Source organism: Antechinus flavipes, chromosome 6 (assembly GCF_016432865.1).
Source record: "Antechinus flavipes isolate AdamAnt ecotype Samford, QLD, Australia chromosome 6, AdamAnt_v2, whole genome shotgun sequence".
Lineage (NCBI taxonomy): Eukaryota > Metazoa > Chordata > Mammalia > Dasyuromorphia > Dasyuridae > Antechinus > Antechinus flavipes.
In genome coordinates this window covers 7,941,662-7,969,201 of record NC_067403.1, presented here as the reverse complement: position 1 = coordinate 7,969,201, position 27,540 = coordinate 7,941,662, and the positions used below count along the sequence as shown (strand labels likewise).

The 27,540-nt window shown below is 39.1% G+C and overlaps 1 protein-coding gene across 1 annotated transcript in view; it reads left to right on the top strand.

Moving 5' to 3' along the window:
• TAPT1 (transmembrane anterior posterior transformation 1) overlaps positions 1–27,540 on the top strand; it is a 73,110-nt gene that overhangs the window by 26,775 nt on the left and 18,795 nt on the right. The window contains exons 3-7 of the mRNA XM_051967064.1: positions 3,640–3,758; positions 20,459–20,621; positions 23,623–23,758; positions 25,516–25,613; positions 25,834–25,903. Coding sequence (XP_051823024.1) covers positions 3,640–3,758; positions 20,459–20,621; positions 23,623–23,758; positions 25,516–25,613; positions 25,834–25,903 — 586 coding nt within the window. The remainder of the gene's footprint in view (positions 1–3,639; positions 3,759–20,458; positions 20,622–23,622; positions 23,759–25,515; positions 25,614–25,833; positions 25,904–27,540) is intronic.

Sequence of the window (27,540 nt, the reverse complement as noted above, 5' to 3'; positions counted from 1 at the left end):
CTTCCATACTTCTGTCCCAGCTGCCAGCTTTTTGTATCTTTAGGATTTACTCTCAAAATTACCTCCTTATCCAGAGTCTAGTGGAGATCATTCTGCGTCCACATGTATTGAGCTTCTGTTCATGCTTCAGGAACAAAAATGACCTGAATCTGAACACAGCAGAGCTTGTGTGTGTCACTGAAGTTCCCTTCAAGGCCACTTTGCTAAATGCTGGGGATACAATGACAACAGAAGATGGGTCTGTTCTCAGCGAGCTTACAGTCTAATGGAGGAGACCGTACGAAGGGCAAGCAGTGGGGAGCAGAAGGAGGGAATAGCAGTTGTTCAGTCTGTCCTGGACAAGTGCAGCTGGTGACAAAGGAAGAGATGAAGGACCTGGGAGGCGATCTTCTGCAGAGGCTTTGGGAGAAGTTCTTTCAGCCCTGCAGCCACAGGAGCCCAAGGGAGATTTATAGAATGATGACATTCCCTGGTACCATGGTGGAGTCTGATCCAAAGGAGGGCGGCTGGTAGGGAAAACGGAGAAGTTCTGAGCTGTGGTTTGGTTTTTTGGGTTGAAGTTTTTCAGTTTGTAGGTCTGTATACTTAAATTTTGGAAATGTTGAATTTCTCAATATGTTTATTAACGTAAAATTTTTATCAATTGTGCTCCAGACTAAAGAATATTCTGGGTATCTCTCAGTTTCTTGTGTTGACAAGGTTCTGATGGCTTTTTGTGATTGTTGTTATATATATGTTTAGTTTAAAATTTATTTGTTTTATCCGGTCAGAAAATATTAATGCTTAGCTTGCACCAATCACTGTGCTAAGTGCTGGAAATACTAGAAGCAACTAAAAGAAAGATAGTTGGAGGCAGAGCCAAGCGGGTAAAGTGAGTTCCCGGGCACAACTTCTCCAAAGAGATTTATGAAATCCACCAGACAAGAGCGAATCGTGATGGAGAAATCCAGAAAAAAGACACAGTGAGTCCTTTGGCTGGTCCTTGTCACCCCAGCAAGACAGACAGAGAGGGGGTGCTCTAGTCACTGGGAGCATCCAACTAGTAGAGAGGCTGCATGCCAGCAGGAAGGGGGTCCCAGACGTGGCTGGTCTGGGGATAGGTTCTGGCGAGCAGCTTGGTCAGTCTGCGTCAGGATCCAGGGCGGAGCGAGCAGGGGACCTGTGCTACCCAGGGGGTCCACAGAGCTGGGAGCAGCAGCAGTAGTACAGCTCAAAGACCACGCTCAGAGGGTCTCACTTCCCATCTAGCCCAGCTTGCAGGGGAATATTCAAAACCGGAGAGTCAGGCCTAAGGTCAGCCTTCAGTTCTTCCACTGGAAACCCACAGAGCTTTCCAGCTGCACCGTGGGGGCTAAGGCCAGCAGCAGTCGGCCCTTGCCTAGCACCAGACCAGGATACCCAGTTCAGGGATGTAGCAGTCAGCCTTTGCCTTGGAGACCAAGTACTGAGGGCATCCTGAAAGCTCGCAGTGCTGCCTTAGCTGTGATCCTGGAATAACCAACAATGGCACCAGCCCAGACACCGGCCTTAAGTTCAAGTCTGCGGGCTGGAAGAGTGGGCAAACAGAGCCAGGACTTGGCCTTCCTGAGCTCTCCTGGGAGCCGGGACGCCCAAGACTCGGTGGCTCCACCAGCTCCCCAAAACGTGTCCAATCAAAGCCGGTACGAGCTCATGCAGAATTCCTACAAGGATGAAGCAAGAATTCAGAGAACGCTTTCTCAATGGAGTGTTTGAGGAAACAAATTTGAAAAGAGAGGAGAACTATGGAAAATGATTGGAAATGAATTGTTTCTTATTACTTCCTCATCTCTTTCTATGTGTGTGTGTGTGTGTGTGTGTGTGTGTGTGTGTGTGTGTGGTGGGTTTTTTGTTTGCATGTTGCCTCTCCTCTTAGACTATAAACTCTGTGAGGGCCAGTGTGTCTTTTGCCTCCTTTTGTGCCCATAGCATTTAGCACAGTAGCTGGCATGCTACTTGATGATTGGTCTATCATGGATTCATAGATTTAAAATGGGAAAAAAAACTTTAGAAATAAAGTGAATTTCTTCCAACTCAGAAAAAATAAAATTTCTAGAAATAGGATTCTATAATGACATCTATACATTAGCATTTGCAGAACCCTTTCTAGTCCTTTTTTTTCCTCTTGGCTATGCTGGGTAGGCGCTACAGATATTTATCAGCTCCATTTTATACATAGCGAATTTATAAAATTAAGTTCAGAGAAGCTGTGCCTTGGCCATAGTGCCTGTCATAGCTACTAAGTATCATAGGGAGAATTCAACTTTCTCAGTCTATATTTCTGCTACGTAGGTGTGTGTCCAGCTCATCCAGAGCTTGAGCTAGTGGAGGGAGTGGCATCCATCTCGGCAGATAGAAGGGTACAGAGGGACGGACAGTAGCTAAGAAACTTCCCCATTTAATCAGTTGGTCAAGGAGAGGAAAGCAGAAAAACATGTGAGTGATGGACCTGATAGGAAGCTCCCCTTGTACTAGAGCTGGTGTGATATCCTTCCTTATGCAATTCTGTGATGATGCAACAGAATTAGCAATATGGCGGAGATGTGTGGTGGCTCATCGCAGGAGGGGGAGCCCAGCATCAGAAAGTCTGTAGATGAATGCCAGAGGCCGTTCGGGGTAGGAGCAGAAGCCTGAGGTGGTTCCTCCAGCCCTGCCAGTAAAGAACAGTTTAATAGCAATTACTCTAAGCCATCAAAAAAAGTCTACCTTTGTCTATTGTATTTGAGCACCGTTACTACTCAGTTGCCTATATTTGAGAATATGTCACTTGGCTTGTGACAAGATGTAACCACCAAAAGTTGCTCCTGCCTGAGTTTAGGAAATGTTTCTCTACATTTGCTTGTTACAGATTTATATTAAGATAAAAACAATTCATACAAAAGAGAGAGAGAGATTCCTAGCTTAAATTAAGGAAATGATCTTCTCATTGTTTATATTTTAGCGATAGTTTAAAAAATTAATAAGCTGAAAAAGAAATGTGTGGCTTTTCTTTAAACATTCACAAGAATCATTTCACAAATTATGTCTTGTATTTTATGCAAATAATATAACTTTTTAATTTTGGCCTAGACTGTGACTTTGTTGTTCTGAAACTCCCTTAACAGATAGAGATGGGTAATTCTATAACTTAAGAGCCAACAGGCCCTGAGAGATTAAATAATTTGCCCCAAGGTTACTCAGCTAAAAAATGTCAGAGACAGGATCTGAAAGGAGTCTCCTGAATGTAGGACTGCACGTCAATCTAGTTCACCTTTCTGCCTCTCTCATGATAAAAGAAGAAACAGTCAAATTTAGAGATAAAGTTTTATTTGTTTTTTTTTTTTTAATGAAACATTTAAAGAATGACTAAAGGCTTAGTAAGTCATATCCAGTATTTCAGTCATCATTCGGTTCAAAGGCTGCTCTTCTGAGTGATTGGCTAAATTGGGTGGCATATTCTGGGGAAATTGTAGATGATCCTTTGGTTTTAGGAAGTGATTTTTATCTGCACAGCGAGTAGAACTTATTCTTTAGAGTTGTAAAGTAAAATGCCTGATGTTCTTAAACTTACTTTGTTAAAAATTTGGTTTCTGAAATTACTTTAAAAATAATATCCTCTTTCCTTTCTCTTAAAAAATCTAGCTTATGATCTTTGGAATCTTTCTGTGCCTGGATGCATTTCTCTATGTGTTCACCCTACTTCCTTTGAGAGTTTTTCTGGCATTATTCCGATTCTTCACTTTGCCTTGTTATGGCTTAAGGTAGGTTTTATTTAAAATATCATTACTTATTTTAAAACTATTTATATTATTTCATTGTTTGTCAGAAGTTATTGTTTTTCACTGGGTAATTCTAGTCTAAATAGCCCTTGCAAATAAATCAGGCAAATTACATAAGATAAAATTCATGCTTATTTCCTTGTGATGTGAATCTCAATGTAAGCAGTAATGATTAAATGTTAATCCTCCAGGTTTGGGATTCCAAACATTGTTTTTTTTACTAATAAGAGCAAATGAATAATTTAGTAGGCAGGAAGCTGGCAAATGGGACAGGTCACAAGAAGCCCATTGGTTCTCCCAGTAACTGGCTTTGGGAGTCTGTATACATCAGTCACATTCAGTTCAGTTTCCATATGATAAAAATGAGGGTATTGGGATAATTAATCTCTAAAATCTCTTCCAACTCTTAAGAATCCATTATTGTGTTCCCAGATATATTTTTTCTTTCCTCAGAAAGATGAGACTGTCAAGTCTTTTTAAATTATTATTTACTAGAATGTCTTGCTCTTTAAGTGCTCAATAAATAAAAATATTTGATTAAATGTATGTCACCAATATCTTGACTTTTACATGGGAAAGTTGTTACATCCATTTAAACATAAAATGATGATTTTAATACTGCATGTTTCTTATAAATTCTCAAAAGCAAGTATAAATTCATAACACAATAACATATTTCTGTAATTTTTAAGAATAAAAGCAATTTCTATTCATTTTCTTATTGATGTTTGTAGCAATCCGTTGAGATAGGTGAAATGGGTATTATTTCATTTTTACAAAGGAGGAAATTGAAGCATATGGAGGTGGAGCTTGTCCACATCACACAGCTAATAAATGGTAGATCCAGAGTTCAGATTCAAATCTCTGTCTCTTAACTTAAATGTTTGGTTTTTTTTACCCCATGTTGTATGTTCACTTGAATAATAATAATGATAATCCATGAAATGTATGTAGTTTTAAAATTCAGCAGATGCTTAACAGTCACCATTCCCATATAACAACTTTGTGAGGTAAGTAATAAGTATTCTCTCTATTTTCTATGTGAGGACATTGAGGTTCAAATTGGTTTTACTTGCCCACACTCCTCCAGTCATTGTTAGATAGAGGACTCCAATACAGACCTGCTGACCCTGGTATAGGAGCGACCCTGTGCTGTGCCCTAGAACATGACGTGCTTTGGAACTTGACTACTGCCTGTAGTGCAGATGAACATTGCTTCATGTGACTGTTGGATAACATTGCCCATATAATATGTGCAGGACATGTAAAGCAAAATGGAGACAAAGCAAAACTGGTAGCAGGTGTCCAGGGAGTCCTGGAACTCTGTCCCAGAGTTCTCCTTGGGATCCACCTCCTTCAGGTGACCCAGCTTCTCCACATCTGCTCCAGGGAACTCCTTAAGACCTTATGACTCTATTATGCTTTGAAAGAGCGGCTTTCCACACTGGGAGGAGCACCAGTCAGTGGTCTCGCCTCTTGGCCCCCTTTTTAATCTCCCAAATGGACCTGACCTGCAGTTTCATCAGCAGGGCATTCTCCTGGGAAAGGAGATACCTGCTCTGGAACTCAGCCACTGAATTGGGCAGGTCCCCAAGTGTTGGTCACATATACAACACACAAACACACCCACATTTCTTCTTTTGACAAAATTCTCTCGTAGTCATTGACTTTATAGAGTTCAAGTCAAACTGAAATTCATTTTCCCAAAATGATCAAAACAGAATAGTAATTGCCAACATAGTGTTCAGTGTTGTAACATTTGGGATATCGCACAGAAAGTGAGAGCGGGCAGATTCTGTCCGCTAAATGTGTGTCGCTAATAAATATTTATGAAGCACTTACTGTGTGCTAAGCATCATGCTAAGCTCTGGGGAGACTAAGAAAAGCAAACGGCCGTCCCTGCCACGCTCGAGCTTGGGAGGAGGATCCTCCTGTGGGGACGGAATGGAGAAATGTGGAGGAGAGGGCTGTGTGGGGAGGGGGAAGAGGTGCTGAGCCGTGGCCCAGGCCTCCTTCCAGAGAGACAGCAGTCCGACTCGAACCTAGTCTATTACCTGATGTTCTCTGCACCTGTGGTCCATTATCTGAACATTAGTGTTTTATTTCTTTTCAAGAGACTTAACCTTCATCATCATAACTTTTCCATCCTAATAGTATCTTTAGTATCTCTTTTGTTAGTTTCTGTTTTATACTCAGCTGGAAAATTTGTCACAGAAATGTCTGAATTTACAGAATTAGTTATTCTAAACGAGAATAACTTTCCAGACTCTACAATCTTTGAACTATAAAACTGATGAATATCCTATAATAACATAAAATAGATATTTATTGGCCCATTACAAAATTATCATGCATTCAGTATGTTGAATAGAATTCCATTTAATAAAAAGACTAGTCCTTCAGAATCTTTATGATTAAAAAAATATGTATTAAAATGTGAACATATGCCTATTCAGAGACCTGTAAATTTCCCCTTTAAAATGATTATTTTTTGATGAGGAAGAAATATATTTTCTGTTTCTGCTGTAAAATATTAGAAATTATTAACCTTTGATCTTAAGTTTTGATAAGGATAAGAATTCAGCCTTAGCATACAATCACCTATAGACATGCAAGATTGCAGAATCATCTCTTCATTGTGTTAATACTTTTGTTTCATGCAGAATTATATTTACCTGCCAGAATATGAAAGAATTAAGTCTGTGAAAGACTATGAAAGTCCATAAAATTAAGTCTATGAAAATTAAGCCTATGATAAAAATGAATTAAGTCTATGAAAATTAAGTCTATCAAAAAATTGATTGGAAAATTCATCATAGGATTCTTTAGCTTCATGAGTAGTGTGAATCTCTCATATTTGAATAAAGAAAAATTTCTTGCTTTTCCACATTATTAACATATAGATTTTGTGGGTTTTTTTTTAAAGACTTTACATAAGGGATAACTATGTAACTTAGTGAATAGGTTTGCCTTGAAATCAGGGAAGCCTGACTTTGTAGCCTACTTTTTTTTTTTTAAGTCCAACAGTATGACCCTGGAGAAGTCACTTAATTTCTCAGTGATGAGAATTAGAAGATTCTAAGTTACAGATGAGTTGCTAATGTGTATCAGTGGAAAATTTTTCCCTCTTGTCATAATAATCAAATCACACATCTAGAAAAAAAGAAAAGCAGTAGACAGAGGAGAGAGAAAGACAGAGACAGAGACAGACAAAGAGATAGAAACACAGGGCGGGGGGGGAGAGACAGAGACAGAGACAGAAACATGGAGGAAAAAGATCTGAAAAAATGAATTACCCTTATGCTTTTTTTAAAAAATGACTATAAAATATGCTCTCTGTAGTCACTATAGAGAGAGTTGGATTTACTTCTGCCTTTCTGTACGTTTACATACAGAGAGAAGATTCATTTCTTCATTACATGGTAGCTGCCTTGCAAGATTAGCTCATTTCCAGTATCATCGCAAAGAATCAGAATAACATCCATGGCACAAAGCTTCATCAGGGAGCCTTGTGAGAGCCAAGAGCATTCTCCTCCATGATCTCCCCACTTCCAGAGAAAGAAAGGTTATTAGAACCTTTGATTTGTACAAAGCAGCCAAAGTAAAGCTTGAGAAAAACTAAGACAGAATTTATGATGACCAGAATTTATATATTCATTTCTGAAGTCAGATCATACCCAAGAGACCATCAACCATTTCCATAATTAAATAGGGAGGAGTATTTAAAAAAAAAAAGAAAAAAACAAGATGCATACAGTGAATAAGCAATAGTGCTATTGTGCCGATGCTCCTGGATACGTCTTAGATCTCTGAGGCATCTAGCCCAGCCTTGGGTCCATTTCATGTGATCTCTACCTCTTTGGATTACATATAACTTACCTTGTGACTGAAAGCAGAGCAGCTGGGTCAAGTAGAGATCCTTAAGGGTTCAGAGAATCACAGGGAAGGCCCTGCTACCTGTTTCTTTCATTTCCCTTCCTGATCCAAAGCTGCTGAAGTTTTAAATCTATTTGTAGCCCATTGGTAATCTTCTTAGTGTACTCTTCTTTCAAGTGCTTTGTAACTGGATTTTTCAGAAGTTTTTAAATGAAAATTTACAGTCAAGTTTTACTTCCACCTCTTCTTTTTTTTAAAGTCTTATAACCAAAATTGACACTAGAGGGCACCTGTTACATTACCTTTCAGAATACATGAAAACCTCATTATGAAAATCATTTTCTTACTCTCCAACTTGCTCAAAGCAAGCTTAATTATCAAATTCATGTAGTTGCTAATATTCATTTACCATAAGAAACAAGGGTTGGTTTAGTTTGGTTTGTTTTTAATCTGTTGCTCTGTTTGGATGAATATCTTACTTGGAACAGAACTTAACAATTATTTATTGTGGAGTATCTGCTAGACACAGTTTTGTTGATGATGACCAAAGTGTTTTATTCATTATAATATCTGGATGTCTTCATTGTGGTAAATATTATAGTAACTAAATAATTTGTGTTGTGGTCTATTCTGTAAGTTGCTTTCTTTGAGCTATTTTATAGTTTTGTTGTTTTTGATAGTTTGATGTTTTGAACTTTAAAAGCTGTGATATTTTTGAAACAATAGCTTTTAAACTTTATTTTGATTTAAAAAATAGATTCTTAAAAACATTGGCATATGTTGTTTAAAAGGCTACTCATTATGCATTAGAGATAGGAAATTCCAGATTTTAGTATTCAGAAGCTAGCTAAACATTTCCTTCTTCCTTCCTGCAGCTTTACTCCCAATGTTTTCTTCACTTTGGCTGACTTGTTTTGCCTATTATCATACTATTATATTTCATCCTTTGTGTTACATCTTTTTCAGCAAATAAAAACTGCTATTTCCATCTGTTAGATTTTCTTTTTGTATTTTTAAGGGGAAAGAGGAGGCAAATAACTTGAATCAGTAAATAAGTTGAATAATACCTGTTCTATCTTGTTTTCCTTTTATTCTATTTTCTTTAACTTGGCCTTCTCCCACTTCCTCCATAAAAGAGAGTGATTTATCAAAAATACTTTGAAAATTTTTGAAATAAAAGATACTTTTGTGAAATGATATCTAGTTCAAGTGCAGTGAGTAAGATGGAAGTGCTAATAATAACTTCATGTGGTCTTTTTACATAGGGAGAGATTGGGAGGGAAGAGAGAATGTTAGAAAATTTTAGTTTAACACCACATCATTTAGAAGCAGGCATTTTTGGTTCTTAGAATTAGCTGACTATTTTCATTTACTCAGATGGCTTCTGGTATTGAGCACTGCCAAAGTCTGCCAATGCCCGGATCAGTATCTGCTTTAGAATCTTATCCTTACCCCATTTCCCCCATCTTCCATAAGTTTCCATTTATCTTGATATTAATCACCATGTGCACAAGTAGTTTTTATTTCAATAGCATCGAAAGATAGGTTTTGATAAGGTAGCAACCTACTTTAGATCCCATAAGTCAGTACCACTTTCATCCCGATTGTTCAGAATTGCAGTAAATTTTGCTAGCATCGTCAGGAATTTGGTTAAGTAGTAACCCTTCTGTAAGCACGCCAGAAGCACCTAGTGTCTATTCTGTGCCGGGCACAAAGGCCAAGGCAGTAGCCTTTGCTCTCCACAGCTCACATCACTGTAGAATTGTCCGCCTCAGTATCTATCACAACTGCTCTCTTAATGTTTGTAATCAAATTATGCTAATAAATAGCTGAAATAAACACTTAATTCAAGACTGTTTACTATAAAGTAGCAAATAAAGGAGGAAAAATGGTTTCCTTGACACTTTCTTGTCCTGTGATACCAAGTTACTTCTCAAACTTGGGTTCAACAAATCAACTTCTCAAGCTTGAGATGAGCTTAGAGAACACTGTGAAAAAAGATTGGAGTTTTCCTTTGGAAAACAAGCTTGATCTGAGCCATTGGTCAATCAGTAAATAAGTTGAATGATATTTCATATAATTTAATCAACACAGAAGCCAGTGTGATCTTGGGCTAAATTAAGACAGTGTTCACTTTCAGGAATATGGAGGTGAGATTTCCTTTGCATTGGGTGCTGGTTAGACCACATTCAGAACACTGTAGTCATTTTGGAGTGTCCCAGTGTTAGCTTTGGTGAACTGGAGAACATCCAGAGAAGAAGGTCCTTGCTGAAGGAATTGGGGATGTTTAGCTTGGAGAAGAGAAATGCTAGAGGAATCTGTATTTGAAGGGCTTGTGTGATAGGGCCTGGAAGTTACAGAGAGACACTTTGAAGACTTTGTAAGGAAAAATTTGGTCATCGTTAGTGTAGTCCAGAAGTGCAGCGGCCTGCCTCAAGAGGGGCCCAAGCCGTCACTCGGCTGCTAGCTCTTCGTGGTGGACCTCTCTCGGACGCGGGTTGGATTAGCCGAGTGCTCTTCTGGTCTGAAATTTTGTAACATGTATTACAGACTAAAAAAAGTTTCCATGTTCATAAAAACAGAGCCATTGCACAGATTTATTTCCTTTTTCTTAGAGACTAGAAGCTTACTGAAAGAAGTTTGTACATTTTGAAATCTTTTTAAGAAGAGATGATCTATAGGTCTTTGCTTGTGTTCAGTTGTTAACTAAGCAAATCCTCATTTCTTGAAAAGGGAAGTGGTTTCAAAGGATAAATTTTTCTACTGTCAGGTGAAGAGGTCAAATCATTCTTTTCTTAGCAATTCAATCACAAAATGATCATTTCTATATAGTTTTTTAATTTCATTGATACTGTAGCTGATCTACTTTACCCTTAAAAGTTGTACATTTTGATTTGATATAATTATTGAATGAAAGAATTTTAGGGCAAAATGTCACCTATTGTTTAAAAAGTTTTTCTCCAAAAACTTTCTCTTTGCAGTGTTAAGTAGTTTCATTTTAGCTTCTTTATTTTATGTAAAGTTTATTATTCTTAAAACTATTCTATGAAATTAATAGAAAAATAAGGTTTTTAGAATAGAAAAAAAAAAGTTGGGGTATTTTTTGTTCTCTAACTTAATTTTTTTTCCTGCTAATTCATCCTAACTATAGTTAACTCTTATTTTCTTGAGGCCTTTGGGGGACCTAAATACATTCTTATGAAACTACTTCCATCAAAAAATTCTGGTTCATCTTCATATTCTAAAACTATAAATTCAAAGGATTTGAGAATCTCTTTACTTATTAGATTTTCTTTCATGTTATATATCCTTAAAGATTTTCAGTTTTCTAACTGACACTGTCCTCTTTAAAAATTCTCTTTTAAAAATGCAATTTACTGCCCAGGTTCAGTGGGATATGTCTGTGGTTCACCTGTGGGCCCTCCTGTCGGAGGAGACAAGGCTGGTGTTTAAGCATGAGTTTGGAAGTTCTGAGACTCAGTAAAGCTGAAGCTGATTGGGTGTCTGCTCCAAGTGCATCATCTACGTGGTGATGCCTGGGAATAGAAGCTGTCAGGCTGCCTACAAAGGCTTGCTGACCTGGGTTAGGTCAGAAGAAATGCCAAGGTTAAAAGCTTCCATGGTGGTCAGCATTTTGTCAGCCTGTTAGGAGTCACCACACCTCTTGTCAGAGCAAGAGAGGAGACCCCGGCTCAAAATAAAAAAAATAAAAAAATTAAAAAAAAAAAGAAACATAAAATTCAACTTTATTTTTTATGCACAAGTCTGAGTTTTGGTGTGTCCTGTAACTGCTGCCACTAAAATTCACATAGAAAAAGCTCTTTGTAAAATGCAAGGCGGAAGCCACTGTGTTTCCTTTTACTGCAGCAGAGCCATCTTTCTTTTTTTCTTTAAGTAGCTTATAAGGTCAGGTACATATTAACTATTTTCGCTTCATAACATCAGAATTTGTTGTCCACCTTTTCCTCACAACGCCCCTCTTGCGTAGGGTAGCAACATTACAACCTTCTCTCTCTCTTTCTCTCTTGTAAATCAGACCCAAGGGAGGAGCCCTTTCACTTCCTTTATAGGATGGATTATGGTGTCACAGGGACTCCTTGTGGTGAGTAGACCCTGATTTTTCCTTCTATGCTCTTGGCCAACTTGGCATAAGTTCAAATTCATATCTGTCACAATGCAAAAATAAATAGCTTAGGCAGCATTAATCATTTGGTGTGGAAACATGCTTTTCATGCGTAAGAATGCAGTTTAGTTCTCTGCAGTATTTGTACCTCACAATAATAGCTTATTTTTTAAATGTATAAACTGTTTTATATATCTCACTTCTCCTAACATCAAGAAAATAACTATAAAAACTAATCCTTGACTATTTTGGGGCTAGCCTCAAGCATATTCTTTAACTTGTCTGTTAATACTAAATATGGTCCCTATTGTGTAATTATAAATAACATCTAGTTTACGTAATCAAAATGTTTCACCCAAAGAAATTAATTTTTAAAAATTCTCTTTTTAGAATAGTTTGAAATAAATTTAAGTTCCGAGGAACCCTTAAAGTTTTTAATTTAATGATAACATATTCATTTGCTGTTAATAATTTGTTTTATCATAGAATTTAGCAATTAATTATAGTATTTGGATCCAAGAACATTTGAACGTTTCCATCAACTCATGGAACATCTTAGAAATAAGTCATCTTTGTGTGTGTGTGCATGTGTGTGTGTGTATGTGCATATGTAAGTCTTCCTATACACATATGCACACATACATATGTGTACATATTAATCACAAGTTTTTAAGTATAATTCATAGATATTTAAAATTTTAAGCTTCTGATTTAAATCCTTAAATATCTTTAATTCATTCAGTGATCTTCACAAGTAGCTGAAAAATCAGCCTATACCAAGGAAAAAACAATTCAGTAAAGGGGCCACAGGTTTTATTACACAATGAAACTTGCAATAGTGGTCTGTTGACATTTTAACGTCCACATTTATTTTATCGTGTGTTTTCATACCCTTTGCCTTTATATTTCAAATTAAACATAAGAATTATTTCGTTCTGTCTCTCCTTTTGCTGTCCTCCCTCTCCCTTCCATCTTTATTCTCTGAATTATTTTGCCCGTCTCACTTCACAACACTGTCTTAATTGTGGCTGTGACATGAGAGGACCAAAGAGGAAGAATAGGAAACCAAGTAGAAGGAAGAAGTAAAAGGAGATAAGGTCAGATTTGGGTCGTTTTCTCTAAAACTTTCCATTTTTGCCCCTTAGCTGGTAGGGCACAGAGATAGATGGTACCTCCAGCACCTGGTAATGTGCCTGGCACAAAGTAAGAAATAGTAATTAATTGACTGATTGATTAATGACTACAGAAGCCTGATAACCAACGGTGGCAGATGTTGTGCCAAAAGGATGGAGTACTTTGTGTAAGCCACCCTGGTGATTAATTTGGATGACTGATGTTTTTTTCAGATTGGCTCCTTGTATAAGTTTACTGAATTTATGAGAAACTATTTGGACTATTAACATTACCTCAAAATCTCTTTATACAAAAAGCAAGAGGTAGATAGAAAGCTGGGCTGGGAGACAGGCAGGTTGACTTCAGGTCCTACTCTTTCTGTGTGTCCATTAGTGATTCTACATCTCAGTGACTACAGAAGAGTCCCTGATCTGTGTACATCCTGCAGTGATGAATGCAAAGGGTCACACAACTCCTCCCCCTCTCACCTTGTCCCACCTTGATCCTTTCCTCTGCCCCCCCTCCCAAAAAAAAAATCATAAAATTGAGACAATTCATGTTCTGGCTAAAAATCAGGGATTCATTTCCACTTTGTTCTCTAGCCTGAGATTTTTTCCCCATTTCTGTACATTTGTAATGCAGTTGTTAGGGTCCTAAGTGGCAGTTTATTTTATGTCAACATTTGTGATGAAAAACCAATACCTGAAGTAGATTGTTTGGAAAATATTTCAAAATTATTCATCTTTTTCAACACTAGAGTAGGAAATACTATTCTCACATTGTTTCAAAGGCACAGAGGAAAAGTAATTACTACAATGACAAAAAAGTACTATCATTGACCCAAGTTATTGGGGTTATACATGCACACACACACACACACACACACACACACACACACTATATTGTAACAGTAGGTCTTTTTTAAGTTTTAGATTCTATACTACTTTTAACATGCCCACACAAAATTTTGCAAAAGCCTAGCCTTTAAAAGCAATTGTGGTTCAAATTTAAATTTTCCTCTTTGTTTTATCAAGGGTATTTAGAGGAAAATAAAACTTGTTTCTCGAGCGTCCACCTGTTTTTTCCAACTCTTCAATTAAGTCATGATCTTCAGTCTGAATATCATAGTCCTCTCCATGACTTCCAGTTAAGAGATTATAACAGAGTGTGAATTCCTACAATCACATAAGCAATTCACCTCTGGAAATTTGCAGTAAGTTTGTTTGGGCTAGAAATTGGAGTGAAGTTGATGTTCTGAACTGAACATTAACCATGTATATGTGTACACACACACACACACACACATCTATAAGCATATATTCTGATTCCAAATGTATGCTAAATAAGGAGCTAAAAGAAAAAGTTTGGTTAAAATACATATATATATATATTTTTAAAGGATTGTAAAATAATGTTCTTATATTTTAATAGATTGAGGTTGGGAGGGACTTTAGAGACCATTTAGTCTATTCCCCTAATGTTACAGATTAGGAAACAGTAGTTCTCATCTACACACAGTCACCCTCTGCCTGATGCTGATTCTTGGTTCATGTTCCAGAAACCATTTTAAAAAGACAGTGCTGAAATAGTCAAAGTTGCATGTATGTAGATGAAAAGAAGGGAATTAGATGCTCACAGAACAGCCACAGCACAGGGGGGGAGTTGGACGTCCACCTCAGCCAGTTCTCCTCCGGTAAGGTTCAAAGAGATTGAATGAGCTACCCTTGATTCAGAGCAAATGACAAAGCCACAATTTGAACCTACTTTTTCTTACTCTGAATGCAGCTCTCTGCTCCTTTTAGGTGCCATAAGTTTGCAACAGTTGAATGACTGAATTTGAAGGGCAGGCATTCTTGTCTCAGTGATTCCTGTTGAATGTACTCTATCCATATATCTATCCATGAGTTTGGTCATGGCAACATTTTTATTTGGGACTTGATAAATGCATAGATGGCATAGATTATCAGATTTGCTGATAAAGTTATAAATTTGAAACAAAACTGAAGAGGATCAGCTGAAACAAAATTCAGAAATCTCCACAGCTTAGAACATCGTGCTGAATATAACATGTAAAATGTCAAGTACAACTTGCATCAAACTCAGAACTTCATAAGGCCTCTTCGGTGAGAATCCTGATTACTTAAAAAGGATCGGGCTAATAATTCCCATGGGGAAAACCAAAAGGATGAAAAATATCTTGTGTATAGAGTATAAAATGTGTTGAATACGTAAGACATTGAGTTGTATATACATACATCGGTATATTCTATATATCTCAGACACTGTTCTATACCCAGAATGAAATAAGAAGGGTAAAGGCCTCAAGTCTGCCATGAGAAATTGCTCAGTGCTTTTAATGATTTCAGATAACTTCTCTCTGAAAAATAAAATGACCATTTTAAATACTAATTTCTCTTGATAAAGTACTCAGATCTCTAAAGAATTCAAATTGAGGGTGATTCAAAAGTCACTGAAGAGACACTTAATGAATTTAAGTAAATTGTTGCTTGTATCCATTGACCTGTTCACAAGAAGTGACATGAGGCTGAGGTGTCAAACTAGAGGCCTGCAAGATTCCCAAGTGCCAACTAAAACATTAAAATATCATTGAAAGAGGTTAATAAAATAAATAACAATTTAGTACAATTCAAATAGTGTTAATTTGTGGTTTTCTAATTTGTTTAAATTTGACACCACTGGTATAAAGAGCATCACTTGGGAAATGTACGATTGGAAAAGAAAGGGGGTTGATTAATAGCATGATTTTGTTAGGGGTAATAGATGGATAGGCAAGTTCTACTTTGCTAAAAAATGTAAAAAAAAAATATTTAAAGAAGGTCTGTAACATATGGAGAGTTAGCTGGCCGTGGAGTCCTTGGGAGCACACATATAATAATCACAGCATTGAAGGGTTGCAATCTGTGCTAGTGGAATAGCATTTATATTAAAGAGTGTTTGAGGTAAATGTAAAGTGTTATTTTGAGATTTCAGATACCAAGTTGATGAGTGTGAGACAGGAGAGGGGTAACCAAATAGCTCTTAGAAAAAGATCTGGCTCTTTCAATGGACTTGAGAACTCCGTGTGGGTTCATGATATTTTGTAGCAATTAAAAAGCTGATGATCTCTTAGGCAGCATCGAGTGGGGTTGGGCCTAGAGCAGAAGTGTCGCACTCACGACCAAAATTCAAATTAAGAAATATTTAACAAAGTCAATAAAAATACCACATCGTTAATATTAATCAGTGGCTTTCCCGGTCACTTTGAGGCCTTTAGGGATCAGTTTCTGCTTCAGTTGAGCACGTGGGTGATACTTCCTGCCCCCATCAGCTTCACTTAAACTCTAGATTGGATGTCCCCTCGGACGTTACCCCAAAGGTGACATCTATAAAACAGAATTCCTCTTTTCCTCCAATCAATCCCTCTTCTGAACACCCTGGGTCTGTTGAGGGTCCCATCATCTTCTAGGCATCGGCTCGATAATCCTGGCATCCTTCCCGGCTCCTTCCTCCCCCTCAGCCCAAATGTCCAAGCAGTCGCCCGCCTTCTCCATTTTATCCACCTCGGTCTTTTTCTCTCCGCTCGTGCAGACACCACTTTGCTTCCCATCCCTGTGACCTCTTGTCTGAACTAGTCCAGTTGCATCTTTGTTGCTTTCCCTCCTTCAGTCCTCTCCCTTCTTCAGTGCATCTTCTACCCACCTGGCAAAGTGAGTTTCCTAAAGAGCAGGAGAGACAGGGTACCTTCCCTGCTCATAAACTTCTGGGGCTCCCTCCGATCCCAAGGATCAGACCCCAAGCTCTTCTGGTGCAGCTTCCCCTCTCAGCCTTAGAATCTAGCACAGACTGTTGGCTCTCCCCAGAGAGCCTTTTTCTCTTCTTCATGCTCACGCTCAGCTCTTTCTGCTCCTGGTGCCTTTGAACTTCTGTCTTTTACCCCTAGAAAGAATTCACTCCTTGAACCTTTTCCTTAGCTTTGAGGGTTTCCTTCAGTGCTCCCCTTCATTATAGCAAGACTCGATAGTTAAGTAGGCTGGAGTTATTGTGAAATGAAGGTCAGGAGGGTGCAAAGGGACAAACATTAAGGGAGTGGGCTGAGAGGAACCTTGTTTTGAACACTAAGACGTCGAGTGCTAGAACACGTCCTTCTCCAGCAGCTTGGAACGAGTGTCATCTGAAGAAAGTTGCTACGTCGGAAGTGAGCCAGAAATCTGAAGGAAATCCCCAAGTTGATGGAAATTCAGAACCATCGTTTGTAGGTTTTAAACATGATTTATCTAGTGGGATTAGATGAGGTTTAATTTGGGGTATTTTCCCTCCACAATAGACAACTTTGCATGTGCTAACATGACATCTCCAGGTAGATTTATGGAATAGGGAGTTTTTAAAGGTTTACCCAGATGGCTACGTGTGCTGCAGTGCCTGGATCTGGACAGTTCTTTCCCCTGATTCACATTATGGATTTTTGGTTTTTGTTTGTGGACACAGAGTTAAGCCCGTTCGTGGGCCTGGCAGCTTCTCTCCACAGAGCCGAGTCCTCTGACTCCCGGTCCAGCTCAGAACTGCCGAGTTCGAGCGCCCGACCAGGAGCCTCACGATGAACGCGCCGCCTCATCTGGCGCGTCACTCTCTGGGGCGCAGCACAGCACACTCTTGGTGACTGTTGTTTGTGCAACTAGTAAAAGATGCAGAAACGTGTGTTACCGAGGACAGCAGAGTCTCAGTCCTAGGCCCTTTTCCATTCTGTCCTACAGTGCAGCCAAGCTTGGTCCAGATGAGGAACACATATGCCTGCGATACTTACGTGTATATGTTCCTGCGCACGCACACACACACACACACACACACACACACACACGTACAATCTGAATCAAATTGAGGAAATCGGTGTTTTCAGTGTTGAAAAGCAATGTCTTTTGGTTGGACAATTCAGTGTGTTTTGTGATAGCTTTAAATTAGCGATCTGATTTTTGTCTTCCACATAAATATCAATGTAATTTTATAAAGTGGCCACAAAGGATATACCATTTTGCTAAGTAAACTAAGCAATATGTAACTTATTGCTTTTTCTTTTCCATTCTTTTAACTTCTCATTCTATTTTCCTGTGACGTGTCCCCCAAGTATAATAACCGTTTAAATTTGTCTGCTTTAAAAACCAGAAGAGATTTTTGTGTTTTAAAAGTACCAGTTATCATTTTTCTTAGGGATTTCTGTTTTAATAGTTATTAACTATAAAAATGATAGGAATTTTTTCTTAAAAAATCTAATATAAAGAACAGCTAGATGATGCAATGGATAGAGCACCGGCCCTGGAGTCAGGAGAACCTGAATTCAAATTCAGCTTCAGACACTTAAGACTTCTAACTGTGTGACCTTGGACAAATCACCTAGCCCCAACTGCCTCAGCCAGAAACAATTTAAATATAAGATATTTCTATTTATAATGGGAATGGTGTTTTTTCATTGGGCAATTTCTACAAGATATCTTCTCATCTGGCATCTCTGATGTTTTCTCATTAAGTCAGTATGAATGCATGCTGGGGGGAGGAGATGGTATATGATACAATTCGAAAATCATTGGGCTTAAAGTCAGAAGGCTTGGTTTCTGGTGCCTTAGATGTTTTTAGGTATTTGTTCAGTCTTGAGTCATTTAACCTTTCCCTTTTCTTATCTGTTAAATGAGGATGTTGGCCTGGATGGTCTTTAAGATCTTTTTTGCCTCCAAAATTGTGGGAATCTAATTGGTAAAGCCATTGGGGAGGGAAAGAAAAAATACACCAGGGACACAGGAAACTCAAAATCACTTGGGTGAGGAAAGAACACCAGCCGTATCGTGTGTGTGTGTGTGTGTGTGTGTGTGTGTGTGTGTGTGTGTGTGTGTGTGTGATTGTGTATATGTGTATCTGTGTGTGTGTGACTATGTATATGTGTATCTGTGTGGTTGTATATGTGTGTGTATTTATGTGTGTGTGTATTTATGTGTGTGTGTGACTGTATATGTGTATCTGTGTGTTTGTATATGTGTGTGTTTATGTGTGTGTGACTGTGTATATGTGTATCTGTGTGGTTGTATGTGTGTGTGTATTTATGTGTGTGTGTATTTATGTGTGTGTGTGACTGTATATGTGTATCTGTGTGTTTGTATATGTGTGTGTTTATGTGTGTGTGACTGTGTATATGTGTATCTGTGTGTTTGTATATGTGTGTGTGTTTATATTTATGTCTATGTATGTATTGTGACTCTGTGTTTGTGTGTGTGTTTGTGGGTCTGTGTCTATGTGTGTATGCATGTATATGTGTTTGTGGGTGGGTGTTTGTGTGTCTGTGTATCAGTGTATGTCAGAACTGGTGTTTATCTGGTGCGTTTGTAGATCTGTGTGTGTATGTGTGTGTGTGTGTGTGATTGTGTATATGTGTATCTGTGTGTGTGTGACTGTGTATATGTGTATCTGTGTGTTTGTATATGTGTGTGTGTTTATGTCTATGTCTATGTATGTATTGTGACTCTGTGTGTGTGTGTGTTTGTGGGTCTGTGTCTATGTGTGTATGCATGTATATGTGTTTTTGTGTGTCTGTGTATCAGTGTATGTCAGAACTGGTGTTTATCTGGTGTGTTTGTAGATCTGTATGTGTGTGTATAGGTATGTGTGTGTGTGCGTGTGTGTGTGTGTGTCGGGTGGGGGGAGGTAGGGAGTATGACAGAGCAGCCACAGGGTAATTGTGGGACCGGGGGCAGCCCAGCCCAGACAGCGCAAGCCCCCACCGGCCCTGCCCTGACAGTGCTCGGAGCCCGGCTCATAGCAGGAGCACAGCCCAGGGTGGTCCGAGGGTGGGCAGCGATTCCAGAAGAAAGGTCTCTTCTGTGGAATAAACAGAAGTTACTTTATCTCCCATGAGACCCGGCTGTTTTTTTGGCTGCATCAGAATGAGCTTCATATTTTAATTTTATAAACAAACGGCAGTCCCGGTAAATCGGGGTTCCATTGATATTCATTCCATTCCGTGACATCATTAGCGATTGTAACAGTGAGTTTGTCAAAACTTACCGTTTTGTGCGTAGTATTTTAGTGCTCCCCATTTTTACAGTGTGGGGTGATGGGCAGGGCCAGGCGACCTGGACCCTCATTTGCTCTCTATGTGATCCTGGGGGAATCACTTGGCCTCTAACTTTCCTGATCTGTCCAATGTCTTCAGAGTACTCTACCTCTAGGATTGTTGTAAAGAAATGGAAGTGCTTTCAAAATGTGAATTCTTAATATTACTTTGGATACCCCCATAGTGGCTCCAGGGGATTCCCTTTGACTTTGCTTGTAATGGAGATTTGTGTGCATTGAAGAATAATTGGCGTTCTTCCATGGGTTCCACTCTTAGGCCACCTGAGGCCATTTTTTGTGATCTTTTTTTCTCCTGAGACAATTGGGGTTAAGTGTCTGAGAGCAGATTTGAACTCTGGGCCTCCTGACTTCAGGGCTGGGGCTCTGTCCTCTGCGCCCCCTAGCGGCCCCAAGAGGCACTTGATTTTGAAACCCCACAAACCAGAGCTGATGTTCCCCTTGCACTTCTCTGTTTCAGGGACAGACGCCTGCTCCAGCCGGCTCAGATCTGTGACATCTTGAAGGGTGTGATATTGGTCATTTGTTTCTTCATGATGCACTACGTCGATTACTCCATGATGTATCACCTGATAAGGGGCCAGTCTGTCATCAAACTTTACATCATCTACAACATGCTGGAGGTACGGGCCTGGAAAGTCCCCCGGGGGGCCAGTGGTCACATCTCGCCGTCAGTGATTGTGTTGTAAGTTTAATGTGTGTGAATGGAAGAGCAAGGGTTAAGTACCATGGGGAGAACGAAGCTTTGGTTTGGGTTTTGTTTAGTTCTCAGATCAACGAGTGACAAAATGACATCTTCAATTTGCATTCTTGATGAAATGAGAGTAACTGCTCGGGAGGCACGTTCCGATAGAAGGGCTTCTTGGCAATGTCACTCAGTGACATTAGTTAAATATGTTGGAAACATCTGCCACCTTGTGAGAACGTCCCAAGGGAAAAATCCCACCTGAAGAAAACATCAAAGGCGACTAAGGAAGGCTTTTGCTTTCTAGAATTCGAAGTTTCCTCACTTTTCCCTGGCTTGATTGCATCCGTAGTGGACACAGTCTCCCCGGGCCCAGCGATCCGGCTGCCCTGGCCTCTGCCTGGCTCTCGGAGAGGCCCTGCCCGGCCTGCCTCCCCACGTGTCTCCCAAGGCCGGGAGCAGCAGCCCTCCCTGGCCCCCTCAGACTTTATTACCCCTTCCCCTTCGGGATGACGCCCATTCACTCCCCCGGTCAGCAGGCACCTTCTTCGCAGGCAGGGACCGCTTTTGCCTCGGTGTGCCCGGTGTGTGTGACAATAGAACCTTGTGCCGGGAGGGTGGAAGCTCTCTGAAGGCCCAGGCTGTTGTCCTTCCTGTCTTTGTGTCCCCAGTGCCTGGCTCACAGGAGGTGCTTAATAAATGCTTTTTGAATTAAAGTAGGGAGGAGAGAGGCCATTTGGGGGCCCCAGGGTGCACAGACCACCAGGCCGGGAGTCGGTACAAATGGGCCTCAGGCCCTTCCCAGCTAGTGACCCCGGGCAAGATGCTTAAACCTGCCTCAGTTTCCTGATCTGATAAATGAGCTGGAAACAGAAACGGCCAATCCCCCTCCAGGATCTCTACCAAGAAAATCTCAAATGAGGTTTCAAAGAGTTGGACAGGCTGAGCCAACAGAAAGTAAAGAGAGACTTGTTTTAGGTTATTTTTTTCAATAGTATTTCATTTTTCCAATTACATGTAAAGATAGTTTCCAGCACTCATTTTTGTGAGATTCTGAGTGTCAGTTTTTTTTTTTTTTCCTTTTTCCTTCCCTTCTCCCCAAGACAGCAAGCAATGAGATATAGGCTATCAGTGGACAGTCTTTCAAAGCATATTTCCATGTTTTATATTATGAAAGAAAAATCAGAACAGAAGGAAAAAACCATGAGAAAAAGTAAACTCCCCAAAAGGTGAAAATTCTATGTTTCGAACCCCCATCATTCTCTATGGAGAGAACTCCCAAGAGTTTTCCATAGTTCTTTCTCTGGGTAGGGATGGCATTTTCCATCCCAACTCTTTTGGAATTGCCATGAATCACCACATTGTTGAGGAGAGCCAAGGCCATCCCGGTTGATCATCATCTAATCTTGCTCTTACTCTGTACTCTGTCTGGTTCTCAGAGCAGGGGTCATTAAGCTTTGTCCCATGGATCCCTTTTAAATATATAAAATGAAATGTACAGTTTTACAAAAGAAAGCAATAATATTGAAACATGTTTGTCAACATTTTTGGAAAATTTCTTGGGCACCAGGGTAGAAGTCCTACTTTAGATGCTCAGGTGGGTGAACATCGCTCTGCTGAAGGATAGCTAGAAAGGATTAAAATTCTTCTAATGAGGAGATTCGCTCCTGCCGATGGTTCAGGGGCTGGGACGGCAGTCTTCGGGCATCTGTGCAATTCATTCACGTCGTCTTCTGTGGTCAGAATTGTGATCTTACTGAAGGCCGGCGAGTTGTCCAGTTTAGTGTGGCTGGTCCCGTTGCTCCGGGATTGTTATGCTCAGACATATGCAGGAGAAAGGAGTCTTGTAGCTTAGTCACGATCGATCTGTTCCCTATGAGAAACAAATGTGACATCCCTGTTTGCGGTGAGTCACTGGTGCTTCTTGAGACTCCTTTAGCTCCCTTGTTTGGGAGTGAATCCGCTTGGCCTGCAGCTTGGACTGCACATGGGGAAAAGGGGCTGGGATCTGGCCGCCTGCCTGCCTTCAGAGCAGGTTCAGATGATGGAGCATTGGGGGATTTAGTGTTCTTGCTTAATTCAGCTGAGATAATTATTTGCTGAGTAGTTTGTGCTACTTACTGTAAACAGTCACAGTAAGTCTAATTTGGAAAGGCCGTGCAGTCGGAGTTCAGTGCTGAATGTGGCCAGGGGAAACCTGGCAAGGGATTGGGCTCCCTCGTCTTCCTGTTGTGCAGACAGCCTCATGCAAACGGGGGGTGAAGTCCTCCTGAGGCAGCTGTAATAGAACCCCCACGTGAAGGAAGACCCCAAAATGCCGGATAGTATTAGGTTATAGGATTGAGCCATACGCAAGTAATGACTCCGCCTTCCAGTATTGGCGGAGGAGAGTGCCCGTTGGCACTGCCACAGCTCAGCAAAGCTAGCTGCCATCCTTAGACCATCATGCCCTGAACTGAGCTCCTTCAGAGCTCAGCTCAGGGGCTGCCTCCTATGGGAAGCCTTTCTTTCTTCTCCCAGGTGTGTAAATGCTTTCCCCTTCTTTACACATTTGTGTGTATGCTGTGCCTCCCAGTATAATACTGTTTTTGGATCTGGGGGCATGAGCTGTCTTTGTGCTTCCAGTGTCTAACACATATGTTTTGCACATAATTACGTAGGAAATACATTTTGAATTGGATTACATTGATCATTTACCTTTATCTGAAGGATTTCTATTTGATTTAAACTGATGGAACACATTTTGGGTTTTTTCCCGGTATTTGGATATGTTCTCATTTGTTAATGGATATAGGTGTTGGGATGCTCTCTAAGATGAAAACTGTTTCTGCAGTTTGGTTTGGGCCATTTTGGTGTTATACTTAAGCAGTGTTTTGATGCATCGTTATCAATGCTGACTACTAAGTGAAGCACTTTGTTTTGTTTTTAACGTCCCTCAGGTTGCCGATCGGTTGTTTTCATCATTTGGCCAAGATATTTTAGATGCTCTTTATTGGACAGCAACAGAACCTAAAGAAAGAAAAAGAGCCCATATTGGTTTGATTCCTCATTTTTTCATGGCTGTGCTTTATGTCTGTATCCTTTTAAAATTTCTAGAAACTCCGTACCTACTGATAAATTTATTCACTTAGATATATAGTTATAAATAATTACAAATATAAATTTGTGTCCTTATTTATTATATACAACTAAAGATTACTATTTCCTTGTCAGGAACTAGATGCATTAGAATTCTAAAAGAATAATTTTTAATCAATATAAGGAACATTTTTATCTTCACAATTCTTTGAAATGCTTTATAAGAATGATTTGAAATAAATAAAAAACAAGAGATATCATTATGAAAATGCAGTGAACAGACTCAAGCTCCAGGACAGAATACTTCCACTGTAACTTTTTTGTAAATGTATTGAAATTGCTTTAGTTTGCGAAACAACATATTGATGAAATGAAAGTGCTGTTCAGAGTTTTTTAGAGGGATGGAGGGAGCTGTTGTTTCATTTTGTTTTTCAGAGAAGGATATACAAAAATATGAAAAACAGCAACAACAATGTCATTCCTAAACAGATTTATTTTGAATATATGTGCCTCAGAGTTATAATTAGCCCTATTTTCATTCATCTGTTTACCTCTTTTTGGGGAGTAGGGAGGATAAAGTGCTTGAGTTTGAAATATGAGGGATGTAGTGAGAAATTTTTAAGATTTTCTTAGTCTCAAGCTTCATCATAGTCTTGTTGGGGTTTTTGATTGCATCAATGTGAGAAACTCCCAGTATGAAAACTCTTTTCCCTGATTCAGATCTACAACTTATGTAAATCTAGAATTAGAATTAGCCTGTGCTTCAGAGATGGCACTTGAACTCAAGTCTTACTGACTCCATGATTTACTCTTCATCTTCTGAGTCATGTTGTATCTAACACTGGGGTGAGGCGGAAATGGTTTCTTTCTCTTCCCGACCTGTTGTGGTTTTTGATGAGAGTTTGTATTGGGGAAAGCCAATTCAGAACAAATTAAATATGTAAATGTCATGCTCTCATGTCCAACTTGGGAAGGGTGATCACTAGAGTGTTTTAGGATATGCTATATAGGTTACAAAGAATAACACAGTTTTTACCTCTGATTTCCAGAAAAAATCATCTTCGAGTGACATTTAATTTTTTCATTCTAAGAAGAAATTCATAATTTTAGAGACAGAAACATTAAATATCAAATACTTAATTTTAAAAATCCCAAAATAATTGCTATGTCAGAATTAGCACTCACTTGTGATAGGGACAGTGACAAGTATAGATGAAGCAAATATCCTAAAAGGTGGATATTTGTTCAGTCTTTGGCATTTGTACTTCTAAAATAGAACATAAGGAAGGATACCAGCTGATTTTACAGACTTTTTAAAAAATCAATTATTCTGCCTTCACAAAAGACTAGAGACAATCAAATATTATTTAGGAGAAATGCAGGATGATATCTACTTAATTTTTTTCTCATTAATTCCTTTTAGTAAGAAAAAAATTAATGAATTAGGAGTATTAACTTGTGATTTAATATTGACTTCCAAGCTTCTGTTTGCGCAGTAATTAGAATTCTCATTTAAGCACAATTAAATGGACAGACATTAAGGTTTGATTTGTTTGTATTTTAAATCCAAGTTCTGCAAGTGTTATGTTTATCAACCATCCAGTATGGAATTATGAAGAAAAGTAAATCTGGTTAGGAATTAGAGAATAGATCCTCTCCTTTTTCCTCATAAAATGTCTTGAAAATATTTTATACTATGTCCTTATTAAGATGATATATAAACAATATTTTTTCCTTAACATCAGTATTGACAGTTCTGCATGCAATTCTTATTATGGTTCAAGCGACAACTCTCAATGTAGCTTTTAATTCTCACAACAAATCACTGCTTACTATCATGATGTCTAATAATGTAAGTAGAAGGAGAATGTTTTATAACTTCAAGTAGTATTGTGGATAAATAAGTTAGAATTCACAATTTTATTGCTATACTTCTAAAAGAAGTTAAATTTAGAGATTCACTATTTTTCAAAAATTCTGTGTTAAAATCATAACTCAAGATACTTCTCTTTAAAATTTCAGTGAAAATTGTTAATATGATTGTAAATCCATTCTTTTGTTTGAAATTACAGTTTGTTGAAATAAAAGGAAGCGTTTTTAAGAAGTTTGAGAAGAACAATCTCTTTCAGATGTCCAATAGTGGTACGTATGATGCCTGTGTTCCAGATAGTCACTGAAGTTCCATTAAGATCGTCTTGCATGTTTTAAATGCATTTTTTATCGTTTATGGTTTTCATCTTAGCTGACTCTCCATGGGCCCATCGGGGGTCTTCTTGGCTATGATACTGGACTAGTTTGCCATCTCCTTTTCCAGTTCATTTTACAGAGGAGGAAACTGAGGTAAACAGGGTGAAGTTCCTTGTTTATGGTCAGCCAGCTGGGAAGTATCCGAGACCACGTTTGAATTCAGAAAGAGGAGTCTTCCTGAGTCCGGGCCCAGGGTCCTGTGCACTGTGGCCCCTCTAGCAAGCTTTATTAATGACTACTGAAAGTCCAATGTAACATGATGGAGACGGGATTTTTGTTCAGAGATAGTTTGAGATAGATGGGCAGAAAGGTCCCTTCCACCTCCGAGAATCTTTGATTTTTCTGGTAATTTAATGGCTTGGTCCTTTTCCTTAGACTTTGCTAACCACCTGAGCCAGGTCTTCTAGCTAAGCAGGCTAAGACCTCAGAGGCTGGGTCCAACACTCTTCTTTACAGAATCCCTCCAAATGAACCCTCAGACCCTGCTGGATCCACCCATTGTTCTAGCCTTGCGTTGGGTGGCCAGATACACACATGCACTCAAGTCCTTGGTTGCCTTCTCCAAAATGCGAGTCCTGGCTTTGCTAGTTGGTTCCCGGGTGACACTGAGCAGATTACTGCATCTCTCTGCTTCTCAGTGGCTTTGTCACTAAAGCGGGCCTGTGACTAGGTCCCCGGGGCCCCTTTCTGCTCGGCACACCGTGCAGGCTTCCCTCATTGCACATCTTCCTTTTAGGGCTTTACTCTGGTGATCTTTCTAAGTTTTTTCTTTTCTTTTTCTTTTTAAAAACTAGTTTTGTCTTAACTTTAAACTATACTGTTCTTTGTCATTCAGCTATTAAAGTTCATGTCTCTTGATCCATAGTAGGTTAATTTGCCCATTGAGCCATGAAGCAAAAATGCATCATTAACCACTATTATTACAGATGAGTGTAAAAATGAGTCATATGCAAGGCTTACCTTACAAATTAATGCATGATGGCAATTAAGTATGATGTTTTTCAAGTGTACAGATTTAAATCAAAGTTAAACATATTAAGCTCAGTCAGAAAATTTCCATGTATGGAAATTTTAGAAATACTTGCAAAATTGTACTGTCTCTTGTGTAAAATAATTTCTATTGCTGTGTTACCTGACATCGCCTGTTCAGACACATTGAAGAGAGAATTACTGCGTTATGTGGAAGGTTGGTCTAGTTGCCTCCAAGGTCTCTTTTCATGCTAAAATTTTATGATTGTGCATGAACCAAAAGTATGTCTGGCACATGGTAACATTTGTTAGTGACCATTTGGAAATGTCCCTTCACCTCACCCACCCCCCCAAAAGTCAATATTGTCCCCATTCTAGCCATTCCTTTTATACGACACTTAGAATATCTGTTTTTCTGGGGAAATCTTTCACTCGAAGTCAATAATTTTATAGGTTAATGATGATTTTCTCCTTAAAAAAGACAAAAACATTAAAACTGCAAATGTTCTTTACAAAAGCACTTGAGCATATTGCCAAAGCTTTATTTAAAGAAAGTCCCAGTA